Raw genomic sequence first — 23565 nt, 5'->3', positions numbered from 1 at the left:
TCTAAACAGAATTCCATCGAAATGAAAATACTGCATCCTCATGCTGTCAAATCTAACAAGTAAATATGTAAATGTATTTATCACAGATCTCTCAAAACTCTCCTAAATAACTCTATATGAAAACTTCATTTTTTGACTAAGAAATATACTTCCATGAAAGTACCAACAACAGAAGCAAAAAATTACTTAAAACTCATTATTTTATCTTTCAAAACATTTTCTAAACTCTTTAACCAATTATGCTATACTTGAACAACTTAAAATGTATGAAGTAGAGATTCCACTAGAATTAGCATAAATGGAATAAGCTATTTAATACTTTATGGATGACTATGGAAAGAAAAATTAGGAAAAAAAAAAGAATGACTCTGGAAATAGGCACTAGAAGACAGAGAACAGAATACAATAAACAGTTTATATGAAATTGGATAAAATTGCTTCTGCAATCTTGTTTTGGCATTGAACTTTTTATTAGAGTTCTTACAGAATATGAAAGCAAACCAATCCAGTCTATGATTAAAGTTTTACATTCTCAATTGAGATCTGAAACAATGAGGTTTTATCAATGCCTAACAACAACAAAAAAAACTCAAGAGAAACTTGAATTAACTATCAAATGTTTAATTCCTTTGGAATAGCAATTATGCTCCATAACAGGAACTTCATATAGAATAAAAGAGTCTTCAACTACCATCGAGTGCTTACTATGTCAAATACGGGTTTGTTTTTTTTTTAAGATCATCCAAAGGACTCAATCTCATGCATACCCATCCAGGGAATTTAAACAATGATGTTTTTAGGTTGGATAGTGATTGGTTTGGTGGGGAAGGGGTGTTTCTAGATTAATGTTTTGATCTAAGACCTTAACTACCATATCAAAAACAGTTTTTTAAAAAGGTAATTTAATAACTGTGACAGTTTCTAAATATATCCACAAATTCTTTGATACATCTCCCTTCAAGATATACAGCTTAATTCTCCTCCCCTTAAGTATGGGCTGCACTTGGCATATAACAAATAGAACATGGCAGAAATGATAGTCAAGAAACAAGTCATGAAAAGACAGTTTGTTTTCCATCTTGGTAACTCAGAGATTGGGGGCAGGAGGAGAAGGGGACGACAGAGGGTGAGATGGCTAGATGGCATCACTGACTTGATGGAGGCGAGTCTGAGTGAACTCCGGGAGTTGGTGATGGACAGAGAGGCCTGGCATGCTGCGATTCATGGGGTCGCAAAGAGTCAGACACGACTGAGCGACTGAACTGAACTGAACTTCTGGATCACTTGCTTTGGAAGAAGTTAGATGCCACACAACACAAGGAATAGCTATTGCAGCAAGGAACTCAGGACTCCAGCCAACAGCCACATAAGGGAAGGAATATTGGAAGAAAATCCTCTAGACACAGTCAAGTCTTCAGGTGACAGCAACCCCACCCAACCTGACTATAACCTCATGCAAGGTCCTGAACCACAGCTACCCGCTAAGCCACTCTTAGCCTCCCAGCCTTCAGAAACTGATGTTTACTGATCTAAGATACTAAGGTTTGGGGTCATTCATTACACAGCAACAGGTGACTACTACAATAATGGTGGCCATTCAAGTCATTCAAGGATTTTCCTTTCCTTTTTTTTTTTTTACTATTTCTTTTATTTATTTCATTTATTTATTTGGCTGTGCCCAGCCTTAGTTACAGCATGTAGGATCTATTTCCCTGACCAGGGATTGAACCCAGGCCCCAGCACTGAGAGCACAGTCTTAGCTGTTAGACCAGGAGGAAAATCCCCAAGGACTTTCTTTTTAAATTATTCTTCTAATATCTGTAACTTATCATTTAAGACTTAAACATTATCACACACAGAAGAAACTGCCTAACAAAGAGGAGTCAAGCGTAGAAACAAATACTCAAGGTAAAAGACAGGGACAAAAATTCATTTACAGACATTATGAATGAGATGATAAAATGAGGAACAATTTTTCTAGAAGGCAGACAACCACCTAAAAAACAGAAACAGCTAAATGGGAAACGAAATAGACTATGCAGAAGGCTCCCGCTCTTCACAAGCTTCCATCTCCTTGGTTTCTTACCATATTCATCCACATCTTCGAAAGAAATAAACCAGCACACTGAATCTACTCACTTGCCACTGTTGGCCAGCTGCCTGAACTCCTTCACTGTCATGGCTTTTTTCTGGATGTTGTACTGAGTGAACAGTCCTGACTGCCCTGTGACCATCTGCTGAATCGGTGCTGGAATAAGCAAGTTGTCAATGTCATCATAGCACTGCCTTGGCTTCCACTCCTTAGGAGGAATCACCTAAAAGTAAAATAATAAAATATTATTTGGAAAACATTCCACATTGTTATTTAGCTCTCATGTTCCAGCAGAATACAAGAATTCCTCATCTTTTCTATGACAAATGTGTAAAAGAACTGTGGAGATTTACATTAAAGGAAATGATTTCACTCTCCCAAACATTTACCTTATGACATTTTTAAACAAAATTTACTGAATACTCACTATAACAAATACTGAACTTGCATTAATTAACTTATTTTTACTTGATACAGTTAACCTCTCTATTTTCAAGCTAAAACGGAGAGATACACAGAAATAAAATAACTTGCCAAAGTTTAAATGCTGTTTATATTATCATGAGAAAAGTAAGTACTGTGCTTAGTAGTTCAGCTGGTAAAGAATCCACATGCAATGCAGGAGATCCCAGTTTGATTCCTGGGTTGGGAAGATCCCCTGAAGAAGGGACAGGCTACCCACGCCAGTATTCTTCGGCTTCCCTGGTGACTCAGATGGTAAAGAATCCACGTGCAATGCAGGAGACCTGGGTTTGATTCCTGGGTTGGGAAGATCCCCTGAAGAAGGGATAGGCTACCCACACCAGTATTCTTCGTCTTCCCTGGTGACTCAGATGGTAAAGAATCTGCGTGCAATGCAGGAGACCTGGGTTTGAACCCTGGGTTGGGAAGATCCCCTGAAGGAAGGCATGGCAACCCACTCCAGTATTCTTGCCCAGAGAATCCACATGGCAGGCTGGCAGACTACAGTCCATGGAGTCGCAAAGAGTCACAACTGAGTGACTAAGCACAGCACAGTAACAGGGCTTAGTCAATATCATTTCTTTAAATACCTCTCATACAATATAGCAAATGAGAGTGGAATGCTAGTAAATGTTTAACAACTAACTTTCTGGGGAGGTGGGGGAAACCCTGATTCATAGCTCTGGCCTATTTCCATGGTGTAACTACTCCCGCCATGGCAAATTTGAGCTCAGCAATGTGACATCACTGAATATGAGGTTGAAAAGAGACATGCTCCCTCAATTCTCATGTGCCTGTATGAAGCAGCTCAGCACACCATTTTCCCAGAGTATTTAAACACTTAATTATTAGCAATGAAAAGAGCATCAACAATAAGACCAAAAATACATATTCCTATGATTAAAAATTAGAAAGAACAAAGTTTTGAATTGAGTAATGGTTTATAGCTTTTACCTACCTTTAGAAGTTGTCTTAATTTTTTAAGACAAAGTTCTTTCAAAAATTTAATTGCAAAATACAGATAGCACACATACAGAAAATGTACAATCACAAATATGTATCTCTGTGAGTTATTATGAAGCAAACACCAGAGTATCCATTGTCACATGTGAGAAATAGGATACTGCTTGTACCCTAGAGATCCTGGTACCCTTTTCTACACACATCCCCCTCTTGCTCACAGTGTTCACTATCATGGCATTTATGGTATTCACTTCCTTATTGGGTTTTATAGTTTGATGTCTGTGTATGCAACCCTAACAAGTTTTTTAAATGTATAGAAATGTAAGCATACATATATAAATATATATATGTGTGTGTGTATATATACACACACACTCCTTACATTTTCTATTTTACTCGATATTTTTGTGAGATTCAAACACAATGACCGAGGTTGCTGAAGTTTGTTGGTTTTCGTTCCTACTTAGTATGCCTTTGTATGAATATTTATGTTAAGAGATAACTATTTTGTGATCACTTGTTTTTTTCTAATTATCAGCAACTGCAAACAACACTGCTATTAATATAGATGTATGCACCTTCTGCAGCATGTGAGCACACAGTTCTCTAAAATACACTCCCATGCAGAGATCCTAACAGTGAAATTGCTGTGACACAGGATATGCACAGATCAAATCTAATCATTATTACCAAACTTCTGTCAAAGTGGCTGTACCACTTCACAGTCCCACCAGCAACGTGTGAGAAGTCCCTATTGTTCCACATCTTCAGCATCGCTTTGTAGTGCTGATCTGGTAGATGTGTAAAGGTACTCAAGTAGGTATTTGATTAGCATTTTCCGATAACTAAAGAAATCTCTTCATATATTCACTGACCCTATAGATATCCTTTTCCAAAAAGTATTTATTTAAGCCTCTTGCCTATTTTACTATTGCATTGTCAGCCTTTTTTTATTAATGTATAGAATTCTGCATAGAGTCTGGTTATTCTTGGGTATGTACATTTGCAAGTATCTATATATATATGTGTGTGTGTGTACATATATCAAATATCTTTTCTTACCCTGAAACTTGCCCTTCAACCTCCTTAACTGTTCCGTTCAGTTCAGTCGCTCAGTTGTGTCCAACTCTGTGACTACTCCATGGACTGCAGCACACCAGGCCTCCCTGACCATCACCAAATGCCAGAGTTTACGCAAACTCATGTCCATTGAGTCAGTGATGCCATCCAGCCATTTCATCCTTTGTTGTCCCCTTCTCCTCCTGCCTTCAATCTTTCCCAGTATCAGGGTCTTTTCCAGTCAGTCAGTTCTTCATATCAGGTGGCCAAAGTATTGGAGTTTCAGTTTCACCATCAGTCCTTCCAATGAATATTCAGGACTGATTTCCTTTAGGATGGACTGGTTGGATCTCCTTGAAGTCCAAGGGACTCTAAAAAGTCTTCTCCACACCACAGTTCAAAAGCATCAACTCTTCGGCACTCAGCTTTCTTTATAGTCCAACTCTCACATCCATACAGGACTACTGGAAAAACCATAGCCTTGACTAGACGGACCTTTGTTGGCAAAGTAATGTCTCTGCTTTTGAATATGCTGTCTAGGTTGGTAATAACTTTTCTTTCCAGGAGCAAGTGCCTTTTAACTTCATGGCTGCAGTCACCATTTGCAGTGATTCTGGAGGCCAAGAAAATAAAGTCTGTCACTGTTTCCACTAGTTCCCCATCTATTTGCCACGAAGTGATGGGGCCAGATGCCATGATCTTAGTTTTCTGAATGTTGAGTTTTAAGCCAACTTTTTCACTCTCCTCTTTCACCTTCATCAAGAGGCTCTTTAGTTCTTTAGTTTAGTTCTCCTTAACTGTATCTTTTGATAAATATAAGTTCTTCATTTTAATATGGGCTTCCCTGATAGCTCAGTTGGTAAAGAATCTGCCTGCAATGCAGGAGATCCTGGTTCAATTCCTGGGTCAGGAAGATCCACTGGAGAAGGGATAGGCTACCCACTCCAGTATTCTTCAGCTTCCCTTGTGGCTCAGCTGGTAAGAATCCACCTGCAAAGTGGGAGACCTGGGTTCGATCCCTGGGTTGGGAAGATTCCCCTGGAGAAGGGAAAGGCTACCCACTCCAATATTCTGGCCTGGAGAATTCCATGGTCTGTATAGTCCATGGGATCACAAAGAGTCATACATTTTAATATAATCCAATTTCTTCATTTTTGCCTTGATCTTCTGTTTAAAAAAATATAATTCCCTACTTGAGAGAATGCATACATTCTATTTTGTATTCTAAGAGCTTTAAGATTTTGTCTTTCACATTTATATCTACACTGCACCTGCAACTGACTTTTGTGAAAGGTTCTGAGTTAGGCTTCATCAGATAAGAAAACCTGGAGTCAGGGAATGTGTGACTTGGCCAATGTTACACAATAGATAAAGACTTGTTGTTGTTATTGTTCAGTCACTAAGTCAGGTCCGACTCTTTGCGATCCCATGAAGTGCAGCATGCTAAGCTTCTCTGTCCAACACTACCTCCCTGAGTTTGCTCAAACTCATATCCATTGAGTCGGTGATGCCATCCAACCATCTCAAGCTCTGTCACCCTTCTCCTCTTGCCCTCAATTTTTCCCAGCATCAGGGTCTTTTCCAATGAGTCAGCTATTCACATCAGGTGGCCAAAGTACTGGAGTTTCAGTTTCACCATCAGTCCTTTCAATGAATATTCAAGACTGATTTCCTTTAGGATGGACTGGTTGGATCTCCTTGCAGTCCAAGGGACTCTCAGGAGTCTTCTAGAGCACCATGGTTTGAAAGCATCAATTCTTCAGTGTTCAGCCTTCTTTATGGTCCAACTCTCACATCCATACTTGACTAATGGAAAAACCATAGCTTTGACGATACAGATCTTTGTCTGCAAAGTGATGTCTCTGCTTTTTAATACACTGTCTAGGTTTGTCATAGCTATTCATCCAAAAAGCAAGTGTCTTTTAATTTCGCGGCTGCAGTCACCGTACACATTGATTTTGGAGCCCAAGAAAATGAAATCTGACACTGTTTCCACATTTTCCCCATCTTTGTGCCATGAAGGGAAAAGACTGTGTGCCATGACCTTAGTTTTCTGAATGTTGAGTTTTAAGCCAGCATTTTTACTTTCCTCACTCTCCTCTTTCATCTTCATGAAGAGACCCTTTAGTTGCTCTTCACTTTCTGCCAATAAATGAATATTAACTCAAAAAAGAGATTGGGGGATCTTTAAACTCTAAACTTAATTTTCATCAGCAATAAGGTAATATTACACATTTGATTTTTCTCTAAGGTATGTTGGTTTAAAATGGCACCAGAGACAATCACACTTTATAGTACTGAGAACATATACTCAATATTTTAAGAGTGTGGACAACCATACCAAATGGATAAACGTACTTACACTGTCTTGATCATATTCTGAAAGGGCAAAGGATAGTAATGAAGAATTTTATAAATACTTCTTCTTCATCAGAAATGAATGTGGTTATTCAAAAAAATAAAGCACATATTTATTCAGGTTCCTGTTTGGAAATATATCTACAATCAAAACCAACATTATGTTTAGAGTTAAATATTTTCCAGCGTTGTGAGAAACAGGCAGTTGTTCATCCAAAAAACATTTTGTAGCAAATTTTCTTCTCTAAAGTTAAATAACACAATACATTTACAAAAATCTAAATATTATCTTCATAATTATTCTGAACTTGCATTCAGTTATTCCAATTAAAGTTTAAAGTGTTCAGACAAAACTTTAAAAATCTGAAAGTTCAGGCCTATGACAAAATTTTTATTTTTCAACTGTAATTTTAAATCTTAACACACTGTATTTTCTCACATAGGAAGTGGAAGCACAATATATAATACTTAGGACTTTAAAATACTCAAAAGTTAAACTTTTACTTGTAAGGACTCTAAAGAAAGGAAACCCATTTCTCCAGAAGTTTACCTTCCTGACTATATCAAAATAAAAATATATGTTTTATATTAATATTTCCCCAACCCCAGCTTGGGCCCTATACAAGTAAAAATTATCTAACTGAAATCGGTATTTGCATTACTGATCTTGAACTCTGTTGCCATTACTACCACCGACCAACTGAGAAAGGAGCATGAGGAGGAAGGGCAGTGCTTCTCCCATCTTTCGGCACCTGTGGACACAGACAGCTATCTACCACCTCTACGCTACTCCTGAAGCTCTCTACTCTAGACGATAACCTCAGGCCCAGGACAGAGTATGTCCATAATACTGCTGTGGAAGAATCTGGCCATTCCTCATGTAATATTGTTTCATTATAACCTTTCTCCACAAAAAAGTACAAGCTTTACATTTAAGGACATTGTCATTTTTTCACTTTCCCAATTAGACCAACAACTCTAGGTAGAAAGTCAGTGTCAAACCTCTCACTCGGGGGTGGGGGAGTGGTTGGGGAGACATTAAATAAGTATAAATCTAAAAAATGTTACCAACCAAGGCAGACTGTAATCTGAGGTCAAAGTCACTATTATTCAACCACTTTCTTCAAACCAATCAAATTGATCTTAATCAAAAATTAAGACCAACTCATTAAATGATGCATTAACAAATAATTTCACAGACGGCTCTGTTCCCCAGGGCTAGCCCTCAAAACAAATAGCAACATTAATGCAGTTTTAATGTATACAATTTGATTTTATTTGGTGCAGTTTTATATATTTGCTATTGCTGCAACTTCCAGAAAAAGAAGGGTGAAATTGAGGTGAAAAAAGAAGGTGAAACTGAGTCTTTGTGACCTGATGTAAAAGATGGCAAAAGTGACTAAAAAACAGTTCACTGTATTCCTAGTGTAAGTAAAAGGAAATTACTGAATATCAAATCACTATCTCCATCTTTGTCAATGAATCTCACTTGATAAAGAGAATCTGGACTCAGGTTGGTGTCTGGTTCAACACTCAGAAAATTAACTGTAGTTCTCATTAACTCTGCTCTGTCAGAGAATGTCCACAGGGGCATAGACGTCCTCTCTGTACTCCAGCACCCTCATGGGAGTAGCTGCCAATTTCTTTTCTAACGTTACTAAACGTGCCCCTAGCCACGGGATGTTCACTAATCCCAAGGGAACCCAGTAAGGTATACATTTTCAGGGAACAAAGAGGGAGAGCTACAGGACAAAGGGCTGGATTCAGAGCCCAGAGAAGAGGACAGCCACCCCAGCTCCCTGCTGCCCAAATAAAGCCCAAACCTTGCTGGCTGGTTCATTTTAAGTTTATGATCAAAATTTTCTGTGCCAAATGATTCTGAAATACCATTCTCTTCTCTTCAACTTAAACATTTTTTTTTTCTCCTCAAAGATAACCTAGAAGTGTTAAGGTTCCAAAAGTGGGATCTTTGAGAGCTAACCTAATGAAAAGATTAAACTAAGGATAACATATCTGAGAAATTCACTATAAACTTTTATCTTCTTTTTGTCTGTCTCACTCATCCCTAATCCACTCAGCTTAATATCCCTGAATTGTAAACCTTATCCAGCAGTGACTTGAACTACACAGAAAAAAATAACAGACTGCAAGGCACAAACGCCAGAACAGTCCAGCATTACAAACAGCTGCATCCAGATACAGGAGGCGGCCTTGAACACCGAGCCGCGCAAGCCTGGAAGCTCGTTCTGCAGCCCCTCTCAGCGCTCCTGGGCCCACCCCAGAGATGGGGCTTCAAGGAGAACCGCGATGAGCCACAGCAGGGAAGGCTCTGCTGGAGCTCAGGAATTCATGTGGTGATGTCGACAAGTCCGCAGAAATCCATTAATAATAAACATAACGTTTAGAACAATAATAAAATTAAGTAAGTACCAAGAAAATCTATTCTTCCGAAGAAAATTTTACATTGAAATAGATTTCCATCACAGAAAGATACACTAATTTCAGGTTAAGGTCAAACCTAGACAACCTCTCTTTCAAAGTTCTAACTCTGCAGCTACAGGGCAACTCTGCAACGCAATCCTCGGTACCTTAGCCCTCATTGCCTATAATCCTGAGCAAGTCACAACTACCCCTGACAGCACTCCTTGCTTCTGCTCTACTCCCCCTCAAATTCATTCTTCAAGTAGAAGCCACTGTGATCTTATCAAAATAATACTACAAAACAAAACAAATAAACAGGGAATTCCCTGGCAGTCCAATGGTTAGGACTCAGAACTTTAACTGCTAGGATCCTGGGTTCCATCCTTGGTCAGGGAATTAAGAGCCCACAAGCCACACAGAGCGGCCAGCAAACAAGCAGCCACCGGGTCCTCCTGCCTCTGCTTTAAGCCTGTTAACGCTCCCCACTGCACTTGGAATAGAATGACCCGTGCCTTCCTGTGACTGGACAAGCCGTAATAAAGCTCGGGTCAGCTTCCAGGGCTCTGGACTTCATATTCGTTCTAACCCCCAGCATCTGACATAGGGCCTGGCACAGAGTATGCATTCTCCACATGTGATGAACAAATAACTAAAAAGAAAACAGAAAGGCAAATCTAAAGAGAAAGGAAGCAGATTAGTGATTGCCAAGAGGCAGGGGGTAGGGGATAGCAGAGAATGGAGAATGGCTGCTGAAGGGTACAGTTTATTTGGGGAGGAGTGGTTAAAATGTTCTGGAATTAGGTAGTGATGATAGTTGCACAACTCTGTGAATATATCCCCCCCCAAAAAAAACACCAACACTGAATTGCACACTTTAAATGGGTGAATTATATGGTATGTGAATTGTATGGTACATGAATCATGTCTAATTAATCTGTTACATTTTAAAACAGAAAGAATGAAGAAGGGAGGGAGGAAGAGAAAGCAGGGAGCAGCAGGGACAAAGAGGAAGAGAAGGGTAGAGGGAGCAGAGCAGTACTCAGGCTTCAGGTTAATACCTGCACTCTGTGAGCAACTAATGAACTCTATGAATATGCTCTCATTTCTGAAACCCTTACATGGGTCTCTCTGGTTTCTGGGAATCACTCTTGGTTCAGTATGGTTATTTTCTTAAAGCCCTAGAATGTAACCTACTATAAATAGTTGAAAGAAAAATAAGATAATTATTTTTTGAAGAAATCAAATATTCCACATGGATTAATAAGAACAAAGATTTTGCAAATATCTTCCTTTGGAAAAAACAAGTTCCCACATCAAGAAGACTAAGAGTATAACTGAAAGGCCAAATGATCATTTTCTGGCTTAAAAACATCTGAAGATAATCACCTTTGCAAGACCCGCTCGATGGGCTCCTTTAGATTCCATGTATGCGAGGTATCTGTTGAACTCCCGGAATTCCTCCATGGTGGGTCTGAAGGTCATGATCTTACAGCTGGGGTTGAGCGGACTCTCCACCTCGGCCACCTCCATGATGGCTGAAGCAGTCTCTACAGAAAAGATGATGTGGGCATCAGTGCTGAGTTTCTGTGTGGTAAGGTCAGTGGTCATTCCTCCCAAATAGTGGGTAAGCTTCCCCAGCAAAAGCTCTTTTAGTTACTTACCATTCCTTTCTACCACCCTGTTAGCGAGACTCCCTCATCTCTCCCGGACTCCTGAAAAGAAAAACTGCCTCTAGTTACTCCTCCCAAGCTCCTACTGCTGGCATGAAATCGCTGACCTAATTACATTGGTCTCCTCCTCAGAGTCCTTCCTAGAAAGAATGAACTTTCTAACTTTGCAAGTTTCCGGAACCAGCTCTGAAACAGACGGTCATCTATGTACCTATGGAAAGGCCTGGTGCAGGCTGAGTGGTAAATGGATACTATTCCACATCCCCAGCACAGAGCCTACTCAGGCGTGCTTCTACTCACCATGACATGCTTTCCTGTAATAACGTACAAACCAGCCCCCATCTGCGAAACCACCAGACACCAGGCTAAAGTGCTGGAGGCACAGTATAGGAGGTTATACAGCACAAGAGTAAAGAAAGGCTGTCTTCCAAGCTGACTGTCTGGAGGCCGCAAACTTCAATACAAAACTATACACAGGAAGAGGTAACTGACTTCATCTGAGTTACTCAGCAATGACTTCCCTGGAAAGGGGCAGAATTGGGCCTTATGAGAAGGTGCAGAGAAGTTTGTCAGATGAGAGAAAGAATGTCTGAGGTGGTGGAAATATTTGAAGTCTGCAGGGATGGAGAAGGGAGATTAGCTAGTCTAGAGCTCAGGAAGAAAAGATTCAGGAGATCAAAGTAGAAAAGTAGGTAGTAGTAACGCTGTGAAAACGCAGACTTAATCCTGCTGTCAAAGAACAGGGTGAGTCCTTCCACAAACATCTACTGAACACCTACTGTGTGCTGGGCAAGGGCACACCATGTGCCCACCACGTGCCGAGATGAGGAGCATGGGCACGCATGCCTCAGGAAGGAGTCCCGCACATCCCACCTATACACAGTGACAGCGCCTGGCATCTGACAGCTCAAACACCTAATCCTCTCAGAACAAAAGTTTCCTTTTCTCATTTTTTTTTTATAATAAATTCAATTTGCCTGACAAAAAGAGAAGGTGGGAAATGAGGGATGCAGTAGATAAAGGGGAAGCATGCAAGGGGATAAGAGGTGGTAACAGTTCAGGGCTCCATTATCATCATGCACTGAAGGTTTAAATCAGCCTCTATCTCACAAAGTGTATGTGACGGAAATGAGCTACTCCAGAATTAAACCCTGTCACCCTTCAGGAATTTATATTCTAAACTAGAAAATAATCTGCATGGAGATATATTAATACCTAACAGAAAATATCCTGTATTCTCCCTGCCCCAGGAAAGAGGCATGCAATTTAAAAGCCTTCCAGGCCACCTCACCTGGAGAAGGAAATGGCAACCACTCCAGTATTCTGGCCTGGAGAATCCCACGGACAGAGGAGCCTGGCAAGCTAAAGTCCATGCGGTCACAAAGTGCTGGACACAACTGAGTGACTTCACTTCACTTTCAGGCCACCTCACCAGCCCCATCCCTTCAGGTGCACAGGCCCAAATCCCTGGGCTGCAGGATCAAAGTCCCACCTCTACATAGGATACATAGAACCCTTTAGAAGCATCCAGATCAGGCCCTTTGCAAGAACTATCATGGCTGTGTCCACTGTCACAGCCTGCATTATACAGTGCATGCGTGCTAAGTCACTTCAGTCATATCTGACTCTTTGCAGCCTACATGGGCTACATGCAGTCCCATGTAGCCTGCCAGGCTCCTCTGCCCATGGGATTTTCCAGACACAGATAATGGAGTGGGTTGCCATGCCCTTCTCCAGGGGATCTTCTTGACCCAGGGATCAAACCTACCATCTCCTGCATAAGCAGGCGGGTTCCTTACCTGCTCAGTAGCCACTTGGGAAGACTCACATTTTACTGTATGCTTCAGTAAGACTCAGTGATTTGCGCTTAAACCTAGACAGCATATTGAAAGGCAGAGACATTACTTTGCCAACAAAGGTCCGTCTAGTCAAGGCTGTGGTTTTTCCAGTAGTCATGTATGGATGTGAGAGTTGGACTGTCAAGAAAGCTGAGTGCTGAAGAATTGATGCTTTTGAACTGTGGTGTTGGAGAAGACTCTTGAGAGTCCCTTGGACTGCAAGAAGATCCAACTAGTCCATTCTAAAGGAGATCAGCCCTGGTATTTCTTTGGAAGGAGTGATGCTAAAGCTGAAACTCCAGTACTTTGGCTAACTCATGCGAAGAGTTGACTCACTGGAAAAGACTCTGATGCTGGGAGGGATTGGGGGCAGGAGGAGAAGGGGACGACAGAGGATGAGATGGCTGGATGGCATCCCCGACTCGATGGACATTGAGTTTGAGTGAACTCTGGGAGTTGGTGATGGACAGAGAGGCCTGGCATGCTGCGATTCATGGGGTCACAAAGAGTCAAACACGACTGAGCAACTGAACTGAAACAAGTACAGCTCTCTATGCCCTTGCCCAAATTATCCCCTCCTGTTGGAGCAGTGTTTACCTATTTCCTCACCTGGCAAACTCCTGTCCACTGCTGAGATTCCCAACCCTCTGGGGCAGGCCTAGGTGAGCAACCCTGTGTGTCTGGACCTCCCTCTCTGCATTCCTCTTGTATCAGCTGCCTGTCCCAATGGCACCTGCAACCACACACTGAACTCCAAGCTCCTCAAGGGGAAGGCAGGTTCTCCATCTCTTTAAGCCCTGGCGTTTAGTCTGGTACCTGGCCTGGCTCGTAATATCTGCTGCAATAACTATTTGCTAGCTGAATGACAGAATAAATGTCAACATGTTACTAAAGGATTCACACTAAATGATACCAAATGTGCGAAAAAGGAAAGCACTGGTCCGTAATGTGGAAAAGTTACTTAGAAAACAGAAATCATTTAATTGGTAAAGAGTAATAGAATATAAAAATCTGAGCAGTGAGAAAGGAGAAGCCCCTAGAGCACCTCTGTAGAAACGTCTGGCACTTGGAAGGCAGCCTTACTTTCCCACAGATGAAGAACAAGCCCTGCCCCTTTCTCTAGGCAAAGAGCTTGAGAAACCGCTAAAGAAGAAACTGGAAATTCAACTGATCATTCAACTAGGTACTAAGTACCTGACTGGTGGGCAGACATTCAAGATAGAATGAAACAAAACACGTAACAGTAGTAGAGGGGAGAAACAGACGATAAATAAGTAATAGTGCTATGAAGAAGTAAACCAGGGCAGGGGCACAGAGTACAGAGAGGCGAGGTAGCTGCTTCACACGGGGTGGGCAAGGGAAGCCTTTCAGAGGCCTGAAGGAGGGAATAAACCATGAGATATCTGGAAGAAGAGTATTTAAGGCTGAGGCAAGTGTAAGAAGCCTCTTGGGCTCGTCAAAGAACAGCAAGAAGTAGCCTGGCGAGACTCCCCTGGTGACCCAACGGCTAAGACTCCACACTCCCAGTGGAGGGGGCCAGGGTTCAACCTCTGGTCAGGAAACCACATGCTGCAACTAAAGATCCTGCATGCCACAATTAAGACTCCTGTGCAGCCAAATGAATAAATATGTTTTAAAAAAAGAAGAAGTGAGTGTGGTAAGCAAGGAAGAAGATGGTAAGAGAGGTGGTGGGGGCAAGCGTGAGAGGGGAGAAAAGGAGTTTGGTGTTTACTAAGTGAGATGAAAAGTAATCTTGAGCTTCTTCCCCTTCTAGTACCTCATGTTGGGGATACTCTAACATGCTTTTCCCACCAAGACAACGACACTGCTTTCTAAGATAACTGCTCTGGAGGATGTTAAGCAGAGAGGTCAGTCTGGCTGCTGTATCAAAAAAGGACAAGGTTGGAAGCATGGAGGCAATTTACACGAACCCAGGCAAACTAAAACGGTGACTTGGACCAGGGGTGGGCAGTGAGAAGTGGTCAGATTGCAGAGCTGTTCTGAACAAAATTCGTGATGTAAGAAACAGAGGAGTCAAGATTTTTGACAGAATGACTCTGACAAGAAACTGAAGCGATGAGACTGTTAAGATGCGCAGCAAGTTTGTAACAATCAGAATCAAACCTCCGCCTTGACCTAGTCTGCTAATTGGTCTGTGAAATAAACTTTGCTTCCTTCTAATGTCACTACTCCTGATTACACGAAACTAGTTCTACCTCTAAATCACGTACATATACAGAAGACCTAGTCAGCCTACATTTAGACCTCTTCAGTCTATAGAGTTAATATACGATGTGACAAACTGTAAAACATTAAAGCATTTTAAGATTTAATGTTAATCTCACCACCCAAATTTTTACTAATATGACAGTTTAAAAAGTCTGCTAAGTTTCATTTCTTTGATTGCTAGTGATATTGATCATTTTTGGACATATATAACCATTTTCAGTTGATTCTGGGATTGCCTACATACATTCATTAAGCTTAAAAGTTAGTTTATAAATATTCTGTTCCTTGAGTTTTTTCTAATCCATCTTTATAATTATTAAACTTATTGTTACTAGAACTAAATCATGTTATTATTAATCAATGTTATTTATCAAATCATGATATTATTGATCAAATAATCCCCTCGTCTCTTTTACCTTTATTTCTCCGAGCCAAGCAGAAAAGGTTTAAAATGCTCTTGCAATAATGCTCCCTAGTTGGAGAATGACTTATATTTTACAAAAACATCTCTATGATTTTCTGCTGAAGGTGACGCAATAGTCATTTTTTTAATGCTACATCTCTATAGAGACTGAGTCCCCAAAGTGAGTGACTACAGTATCTGTGATAACTTTGCTATTTTGCTTCTACAAAGCTGGTCTTCACTGTTTTTAAGACCAATCAAACCAAATAATCATATTTATAGTAAGTACCCTAAGAACTTTTTTAAAGAAATAAAGATCCTTCTCATCAAGTAAAAAACAACTCTAACACTAATTCCTACTTGGATAATTGGCCCAAGCCTCTTTCTTGAAAAATTTTACCTTAACATCCACTCTCCTTATTCTCATACTATATCTCTATTTGTTAATAAAAAAAGAAACTAAAGCTGATGTTTTCCTGCTAAATGTCAATCTGTAGCCCATATTGCTTTTGATATATACACCTGTATTTCTGACTTGTGTCCTACTGTTGAAACAATTACTATGAAAAGAGTAAAAACCGATGGCTCTCACCACAAGTACTAGTTTCTTAGACAATGCCTGCCACAGAACTGGTCTACAATGAAGAGAACACTTGAGGATCTACTATAAAGCACCACCCCCTGGGAGACACAGCACTCACTAGTTAAGCAGATAATGCCTTAGGCTAGAAAGAAAAGGAACCAAGAGACAACTACCAGCTGTGTTAGTGTCTGGAGAGACCTCTATTCCAGCCTCCCCTTGGTTCCTTACGAGGACCTGCCCAAACCCTGGAGGCCATACTTACCAGTCCTCCCATCTCCTTTCCTACAGTGAGATTTTAAAAAGAAACTGAGCAGCCAAGGCCTGGACAGGGCAGGTTCTACCTCTCTGCTCTACTCCAGCCCCTGTGAGCCAGGTTGGAGAAAGGCAGGGCACAGGCGCCACCTGAGACAGCTGGAAGTCTGGCCTTTCAGTCCCACCGTTCAGTCCCACCATGGCAGCTCACCAACTTGACCCCACAGGGAGCCATGTAAGCTTCTGTTTGCAGACAACCTTGGTCAGACACTGTTATGGGTTGAACTGTATCCCCCAAAAGACAAGTGGAAAACTAACCCCCAATACCTGTGAATGCGACCTTATTTGGAAACTGGGTCTTCTATACATATAATCAAGTTAAGATAAGGTCATATTCTATTAGGGGGGACCCAAGTCCAATATGATTGGTATCTCCTTACAAAAGGGGAGGAGACAGGCCCAGAGCGAAGAACACCACATAAAGACGAAGACCGATGGAGTCATGCAGCTGCAATCAAGAGATGCCAGCAAGCACAACATGAAATGAGAAAGATTCTTCCCAGATCCTTTAAAGAATGTGTGGCCCTTCTCACCTTGATTTTGGCCCTCTAGCCTCCAGAATTGTGAGTGAATAAATCTTATTTTGAGCCACGTAAGTTTGTGGTCATTTGTTACTGCAGCCCCAGCTGATCAATGCTAAATATTACCATTCTCCACTAAAAGGAACCAAGACTTCTTGGATAAAAGTCTGATTCCAAGACAAGTGGGAAAAAACTACAAGGTAGGCTTGGAATCGGAGAAGGCGATGGCACCTCACTCCAGTACTCTTGCCTGGAAACTCCCATGGACGAGGAGCCTGGTGGGCTGCAGTCCATGGGGTCGCGAAGAGTTGGACATGACTGAGCAACTTCACTTTCACTTTTCACTTTCATGCATTGGAGAAGGAAATGGCACCCCACTCCAGTGTTCTTGCCTGGAGAATCCCAGGGACGGGGGAGCCTGGTGGGCTGCCATCTATGGGGTCACACAGAGTCGGACACGACTGAAGTGACTTAGCAGCAGTAGCAGGCTTGGAATATCTTCCTTGCTAGAAAGTAAGGAAATACTCAAAAAATGAGGGGAACATGTCAAAAGGACAGAAAAGCCAACTTGAAGGGGCTTCCACTGACTAAATCTGGAGGCAAGTGTGCCATCAAAATAAACAACAATAATGGACCATAATCAACCCTTACAGGATGAGATGGTTAGACAGCATCACCGACTCAATGGACATGAATTTGAACAAACTCTGGAACAAAGTGGACAGTGAAGGACAGGGAAGCCTGGCATGCTGGAGTCCATGGGGTTGCAAAGAGTCAGACACCCTTAGCGACTGAGCAACAATAACATAATTGGCCAAATAAAGAAATCATGAGTCTATAGTGAAATGAATAAACTATAAAATATTTGTAAATGTGTAAGTCTATAATCCTCCTTTACTAAAAAAAAAAAAAAATCAATCACCACTGGAATACTCAACGTAATACTCCAAAGGTTTAAAATAAAAGGAAGAATCAAGTCCTTGTCTTTCCTGAACAAATGATATTTTTGGTGAGGAGGAGAATCTGTGACCTCAAAATGTATCTCTTTGGTACATGAATTATTTTGAGCTGAAGGCAAGCCAAGACCCAGCAGACTCAAGAAAAACTTCCACCTCTCCCTTACCTACCTGAGGAATTTAGGTAGGGAGCCTGGAAAGAGAGCTATTACCAGAAAGAAAACTTTTCTTATCTGAAAAACCTACCCGTACAACTGGGCAAGCATCTGCTTATCAAACATCTGTTCTTCTCATCTGGTGATTTACCCTCCTCCCCTTTGAAGCCCCAGGCCCCAATTCTATCCCTTAGCTCAAGCTTCATTTAAGCCTCAACTTCCCAAATTGCCCTGGATCTCATATCTTTGGGGTTCCTGTACCTACAAAATTAAATTTATTTTTTTCAAAATTGCTTTTCTCTCATTAATCTGTCTTATGTCAATTAATTATTAGAACAAAGAATCCAGATGGGAAGAAGGGAAACTTCTTCTGCCCCTACATAAGGTAGGGAAAGAATTGATGGTAGAAAGTTCTTTATAGAAACATTTCAACAAATAAAAGTAGAAAAAAAAACAACAGAATTCTATGATCACCATTTGCCTTTTTTTTTATTCCTAATAAAGAATCTGAGGAAACATCATCAACAGACGTTAAAATCAAGAGGTGACAATAGGAAGCTTTATAATGAAGGAATCAGCCTAACAATCAGTGGACTAAGTAGACATGATATGAAGCAATGGAAAACACAACATTACCTAGTAATCATACTTCCCTAGAAAATAAATCTGAACCTAAACTGAGCTATTAACTCTAACTACCAGTGGTCAGGAAATACAGGGGCTAGTGGAACAAACTAAACACCACCGTAAGAAAGCAATATGTCAAACACTGAATGTGGGATAGTCTATATTCCAAAAGCTAATGTGGGAGGAGGGGTGGTGGCAGGGGTGGGAACAGGGGACTGTTACAGCATTAAAAAGACATGATGGATATGAATTAAAACTATATGCATCTAAGGACTTCCCGGTGGTCTAGTGGCTAAGACACCATGTTCCCAATGCAGGTGGCCCGGACTTGATCCCTTGTCAGGAAACTAGATCCCACATGCTGCAACTATGAGTTCACATGCCACAACTGAAGATCTTGCAAGTCGCAACTAAGATTCGGCACACCCTTACAAAATTAAAAAAAAAAACTATATGCAGTTACTACTTACGATAGTCAGGATGTGGAAGCAACCTAAATGTCCATCAACAGAGGAATGGACCTAGAGATTCTCACACTGAGTAAAGCAAAAAGACAGAGAAACACAAATATCACATAATATCACTTATATGTGGAATCTTTAAAAAGGCTAAAATTAACTTATTTTGGTTTAAACCAAATAGTTACAGATGTAGAAAACAAACTTATGGTTACAGGGGTAGGGATAAATTGGAAGATTGGGACTGACACATATACACTATACTACTATGCATAAAACAGATAATTGACAAGGACCTACTGCACAGCACAGGGAACTCTGCTCAATACTCTGTAATGACCTATATGGGAAAAGAATCTAAAAAAGAGTGGATATATGTATGTGTATATCAGATTCACTTTGCTGTATACCTGAAATTAATACAACACTGTAAATCAATTAAACTCCAATAAAAATTAGAACAAAAACCATTAATTAACCTAACAATTTTTTTAAAAACCTGTATGTATCAACTATACTGGTCACCAGATAGTCACATAGAAAAGCAATAGAATGATGGAATTAAGGGGAAAAAAATAGGATTAAAAGAGAAATAGCACAACTGGAACAAAAAGGGTCTTTTGTATGTTTACCGAATGCACACATTCTGTTCTGTTATAAACCAGAAAATATCTTAGAAAATTCCTCTTTTAAAAGGCATAATTAGAAAACAGCACTTTTTTTAGATTCAGTACTTATACTTTTTCTTACTGTCCTGTATCTTTCAACTTATACAGTGTTCGATGACTGAGTATGAGTCCCTTTATCACCCACCAATCAGATTCCAATAAGTAGGCAATTATTAGAAAATGGATGGGAGAGGGGAGGCAAACTTCCACTCAGTTACAGGTTGTGCAACATAGCAACAACCTAATTGTTAGAAACCCTATTATCCTTTTCCCTTGGGATAAAGTTTCCATTCATGCTAACAATACAATGACCAAGAACCATGCTGATTAATTTCAGTTCAGTTCAGTCGCTCAGTCATGTCCAACTCTTTGCAACCCCATGAACTGCAGCACGCCAGGCCTCCCTGTCCACCACCAACTCCCAGAGTTCACTCAGACTCATGTCCATCGAGTCAGTGATGCCATATAGCCATCTTCATCCTCTGTTGTCCCTTCTCCTCCTGCCCCCAATCCCTCCCAGCATCAGAGTCTTTTCCAGTGAGTCAACTCTTCTCTTGAGTTGGCCAAAGTACTGCAGTTTCAGCTTTAGCATCATTCCTTCCAAAGAACACTCAGGACTGATCTCCTTTAGAAGGGACTAGTTGGATCTCCTTGCATTCCATGAGACTCTCAAGAATCTTCTCCATCACCACAGTTCAAAAGCATCAATTCTTCAGCACTCAGCTTTCTTCACAGTCCAACTCTCACATCCATACATGACCACTGGAAAAACCATATCCTTGACTAGACAGACCTTTGTTGGCAAAGTAATATCTCTGCTTTTTAATATGCTATCTAGGTTGGTTATAATTTTCCTTCCAAGGAGTAAGCATCTTTTAATTTCATGGCTGCAAATTTGGCCATGTCCAAATCCTTAGGTGGAAGCACGCAGACTAAACAAAAGTTCACTATAACAAGGGACAGTTTCTCTGCCTTCTAACAATTCAGCTAAACAGACATCACAGTGGTAATCTCAACCAAAGAAAATGGCATCTTGTAAAAATTACCAATGGGAGTTGATCTAAATCATTTTGTATGTTTCTTTCAAATTGTGACTGTCTTCACTTAAAAGGCCGGGCTTCCCTGGTGGCTCAGATGGTAAAGCACCTGCCTGCAATGTGGGAGACCTGGGTTCAATCCCTGGGTTGGGAAGATCCCCTGGAGAAGAAAACGGCAACCCACTCCAGTACTCTTGCCTGGAAAATTCCATGGACAGAGGAGCCTTGTAGGCTACAGTCCATGGGGTCACAAAGAGTCGGACACGACTGAGCGACTTCACTTCACTTCACTTAAAAGGCAACTAAGAAGCAAGGCCAGACCTTAGAGCCAAACCAGCCAGATTCTAATTCCTTGCACACACCTCCTCCACTTAACAGCTGCATTAAGAAAATTACTTAAAAACTAGGCCTGCTTCCCCATGATTCAAATGAGAAAACACTACCTCCCCTATAGCACTGTAAATGGGGATTCAAAGTTACAAAAAAACAATGCCATACTGCCAGGCTACAGTAGGCAGAGATGTTGGCTTCAAAAAAACAAAAACAACCCAAAAACCAACCTATTCAATCTCTTCTATTAGCTTCTTCACCACTGCCCACAACCATGCTCAGATCTCTTCCACATAATTTTTAAAGGCTCCCTGTTCACCATGGCCCCCTACACAGATCTCAGCTACAACCTTCAGCATTCTTTCCCAACCCTCACAGATTAAACCCAGCAGAAAATAGCCTACACTCATTTTGTCTGATTCATCTATTCAATCTTCAGTCCCACTTCGATGTGACATCTTCATCCACTAGTACATTGAAATCATTCTGGAAAGTGACGAGTGACTTTACAATTGCCATTTCCAATATGTTGTTTTTAGTCCTCTTAGCAGCCTCTCTGCAGTCTTTAAAACTGGACAAGTCCTCTCCTGCCACAGCTTCTGGGTATGGTGCAACATATACCAACCCCTTTTCACTCTTTTATGGTCACTCCACTTTCTGGAACTCCTTTCTATGTTCTTCTTCGGCCAACTCCTCATAACTGATAGACTGCAAGGTTCCTTCTGTGGTTGTCTTCCCTCTCCACCAGACACAGACACTATGGATGAGTGCATGCACACGGCCTCAGCTGTCCATACCAATGCCTCAGAAATACACAGCAAGAACCTCTCTTACTGAGCAGAATCCAAGCTCAGTAAATCAAAGTGGCTCCTGGGCATAGCCATTCAGAGATGATTCTCACACTCAACAGAGACACAAAACTGAATCTAAAACTTAACAGAGATTAAAAAAAAATTTTTTCCTCCGAAACTTGCTCCTCTATCCCATAGTCTTCATCGTTCATTCAATCCACCTATAGTTTTTGGTCACCAACAGTGACCAAAAGAGCTTATATGTAAAACAGAATACAAGTGGTTAAAATACCACAGGCTGGGTACTGCAATAAAAGGGACACACAGAGCATCAGGAGAGCCTTTAGTACAAGAACAGGCGGATCCAACCTTTATCAGGCTCAAGAGTAGAGAGGGAAGGGAAAAGGGAGAGCATCTCCTACAAAGCCCTACCCTCCACTGCAATGACATCAGAATCCAAGGAGCCATCCTGAGCCCTCCCTCATTCTCCACTTCTATGTGGATGCCAACTGTTGCCTTTTGGACTTCTTAAACCATCTGATCTTTCATGTCAGTTCTCTAATCTCCATTCCCAGTGTTAGTATCCTAAGTCAAATTTTGGTCCCTTTTTCCCTAAACTACTCCAAGAGTCTCTGCTGAGTTACCCCTCAATTCTCCTCTATACACTACAAAAATACAGGACAAACTTGCTAAGAATGAAACTGATCATGCCATCCTTATTTTAAACACTTTAATAGCTCAGAACCATTTCAGCATGAAAACTACTTCCAATGATCCAGCTACTGCCTTCTCCCACAGCCTCAAAGAGCCATTTCGCCTACTTGAACCCTTTGCTTCATTCTAAAGTTCCCATAGGTGCCAGGCCGTTTCCCTCCTCTGCTGCACTATACACAGAAAAGCGTCTCCTAGATGACATGACTGAGGACTTCCTGTGAGCTAGACATCTGCAAAGTGTATTAATGCGCACTCTCCTATTTCAACCCCAAAGTTAACCCCATTGAGTGATCACAACTATCTCTATTTCACCAATGATGGAAATTAAAATGCTTGCCCAAAGTCCCATAGTTAAGAGCCAAGGATGTGATCTGAGCCTTATCTAAAATTCTATTATCACATTCACAACTACTATGCTATTTCCTCTGCCTCTCCTTGGTTGGCTTTCTGATTATAACCTATCTTCCAAAGTTTATCTCAAATGCAGACTTGCATGATGAAGTCTTTTCTGACAACATTCCCCACCAACTACCAATGACATTTTTTTTTAATGCTCTCCTGATTCCCACTCCAAATCTATACTCAACCCTCATTCGTCCTGCATTCTGCATTCGCAAATTCACCTATTTGCTAAAATTTTAACCTTCAAATCAATGATTATGGCACTCCTATGGCCATTTGCAGACATGAACTAAGTGGTGAAATATGTGAGTCACCCAAATGTGAATGTGCTCTCCCAGCTGCGGTCAAATGGGGCAATGCTTTGCCTTCTTGTTTCAGTTCCCATATTGTAAACAATCCTTTTTGCAGCCTATTTATGGCCAGTGTTTTTTATATTTTTGTGCTTCTTACTGGTGATCTAGCTACTTAAAATAGTCCCCAAGCACAATTTTCTAAGCCCAAGAAAGTTAGGATGTG

The 23565-nt window shown here is 40.9% G+C and overlaps 1 protein-coding gene across 2 annotated transcripts in view; it reads right to left on the bottom strand.

Annotated features, from left to right (window-relative positions):
* The window catches only part of KDM4C (lysine demethylase 4C), a 404611-nt gene that overhangs the window by 359929 nt on the left and 21117 nt on the right, over positions 1 to 23565 (bottom strand). For both annotated transcript variants that reach the window (XM_069574114.1, XM_069574115.1), the window contains 2 exons: positions 10742 to 10902; positions 2140 to 2315 (listed from right to left, as the gene is read on the bottom strand). In XM_069574114.1, coding sequence (XP_069430215.1) covers positions 2140 to 2315; positions 10742 to 10885 — 320 coding nt within the window. In that variant the 5' untranslated portion in view covers positions 10886 to 10902. The remainder of the gene's footprint in view (positions 1 to 2139; positions 2316 to 10741; positions 10903 to 23565) is intronic.

Source organism: Ovis canadensis, chromosome 2 (genome assembly GCF_042477335.2).
Source record: "Ovis canadensis isolate MfBH-ARS-UI-01 breed Bighorn chromosome 2, ARS-UI_OviCan_v2, whole genome shotgun sequence".
Classification (NCBI taxonomy): Eukaryota; Metazoa; Chordata; class Mammalia; order Artiodactyla; family Bovidae; genus Ovis; species Ovis canadensis.
This window is presented reverse-complemented; position numbering and strand designations above follow the sequence as displayed.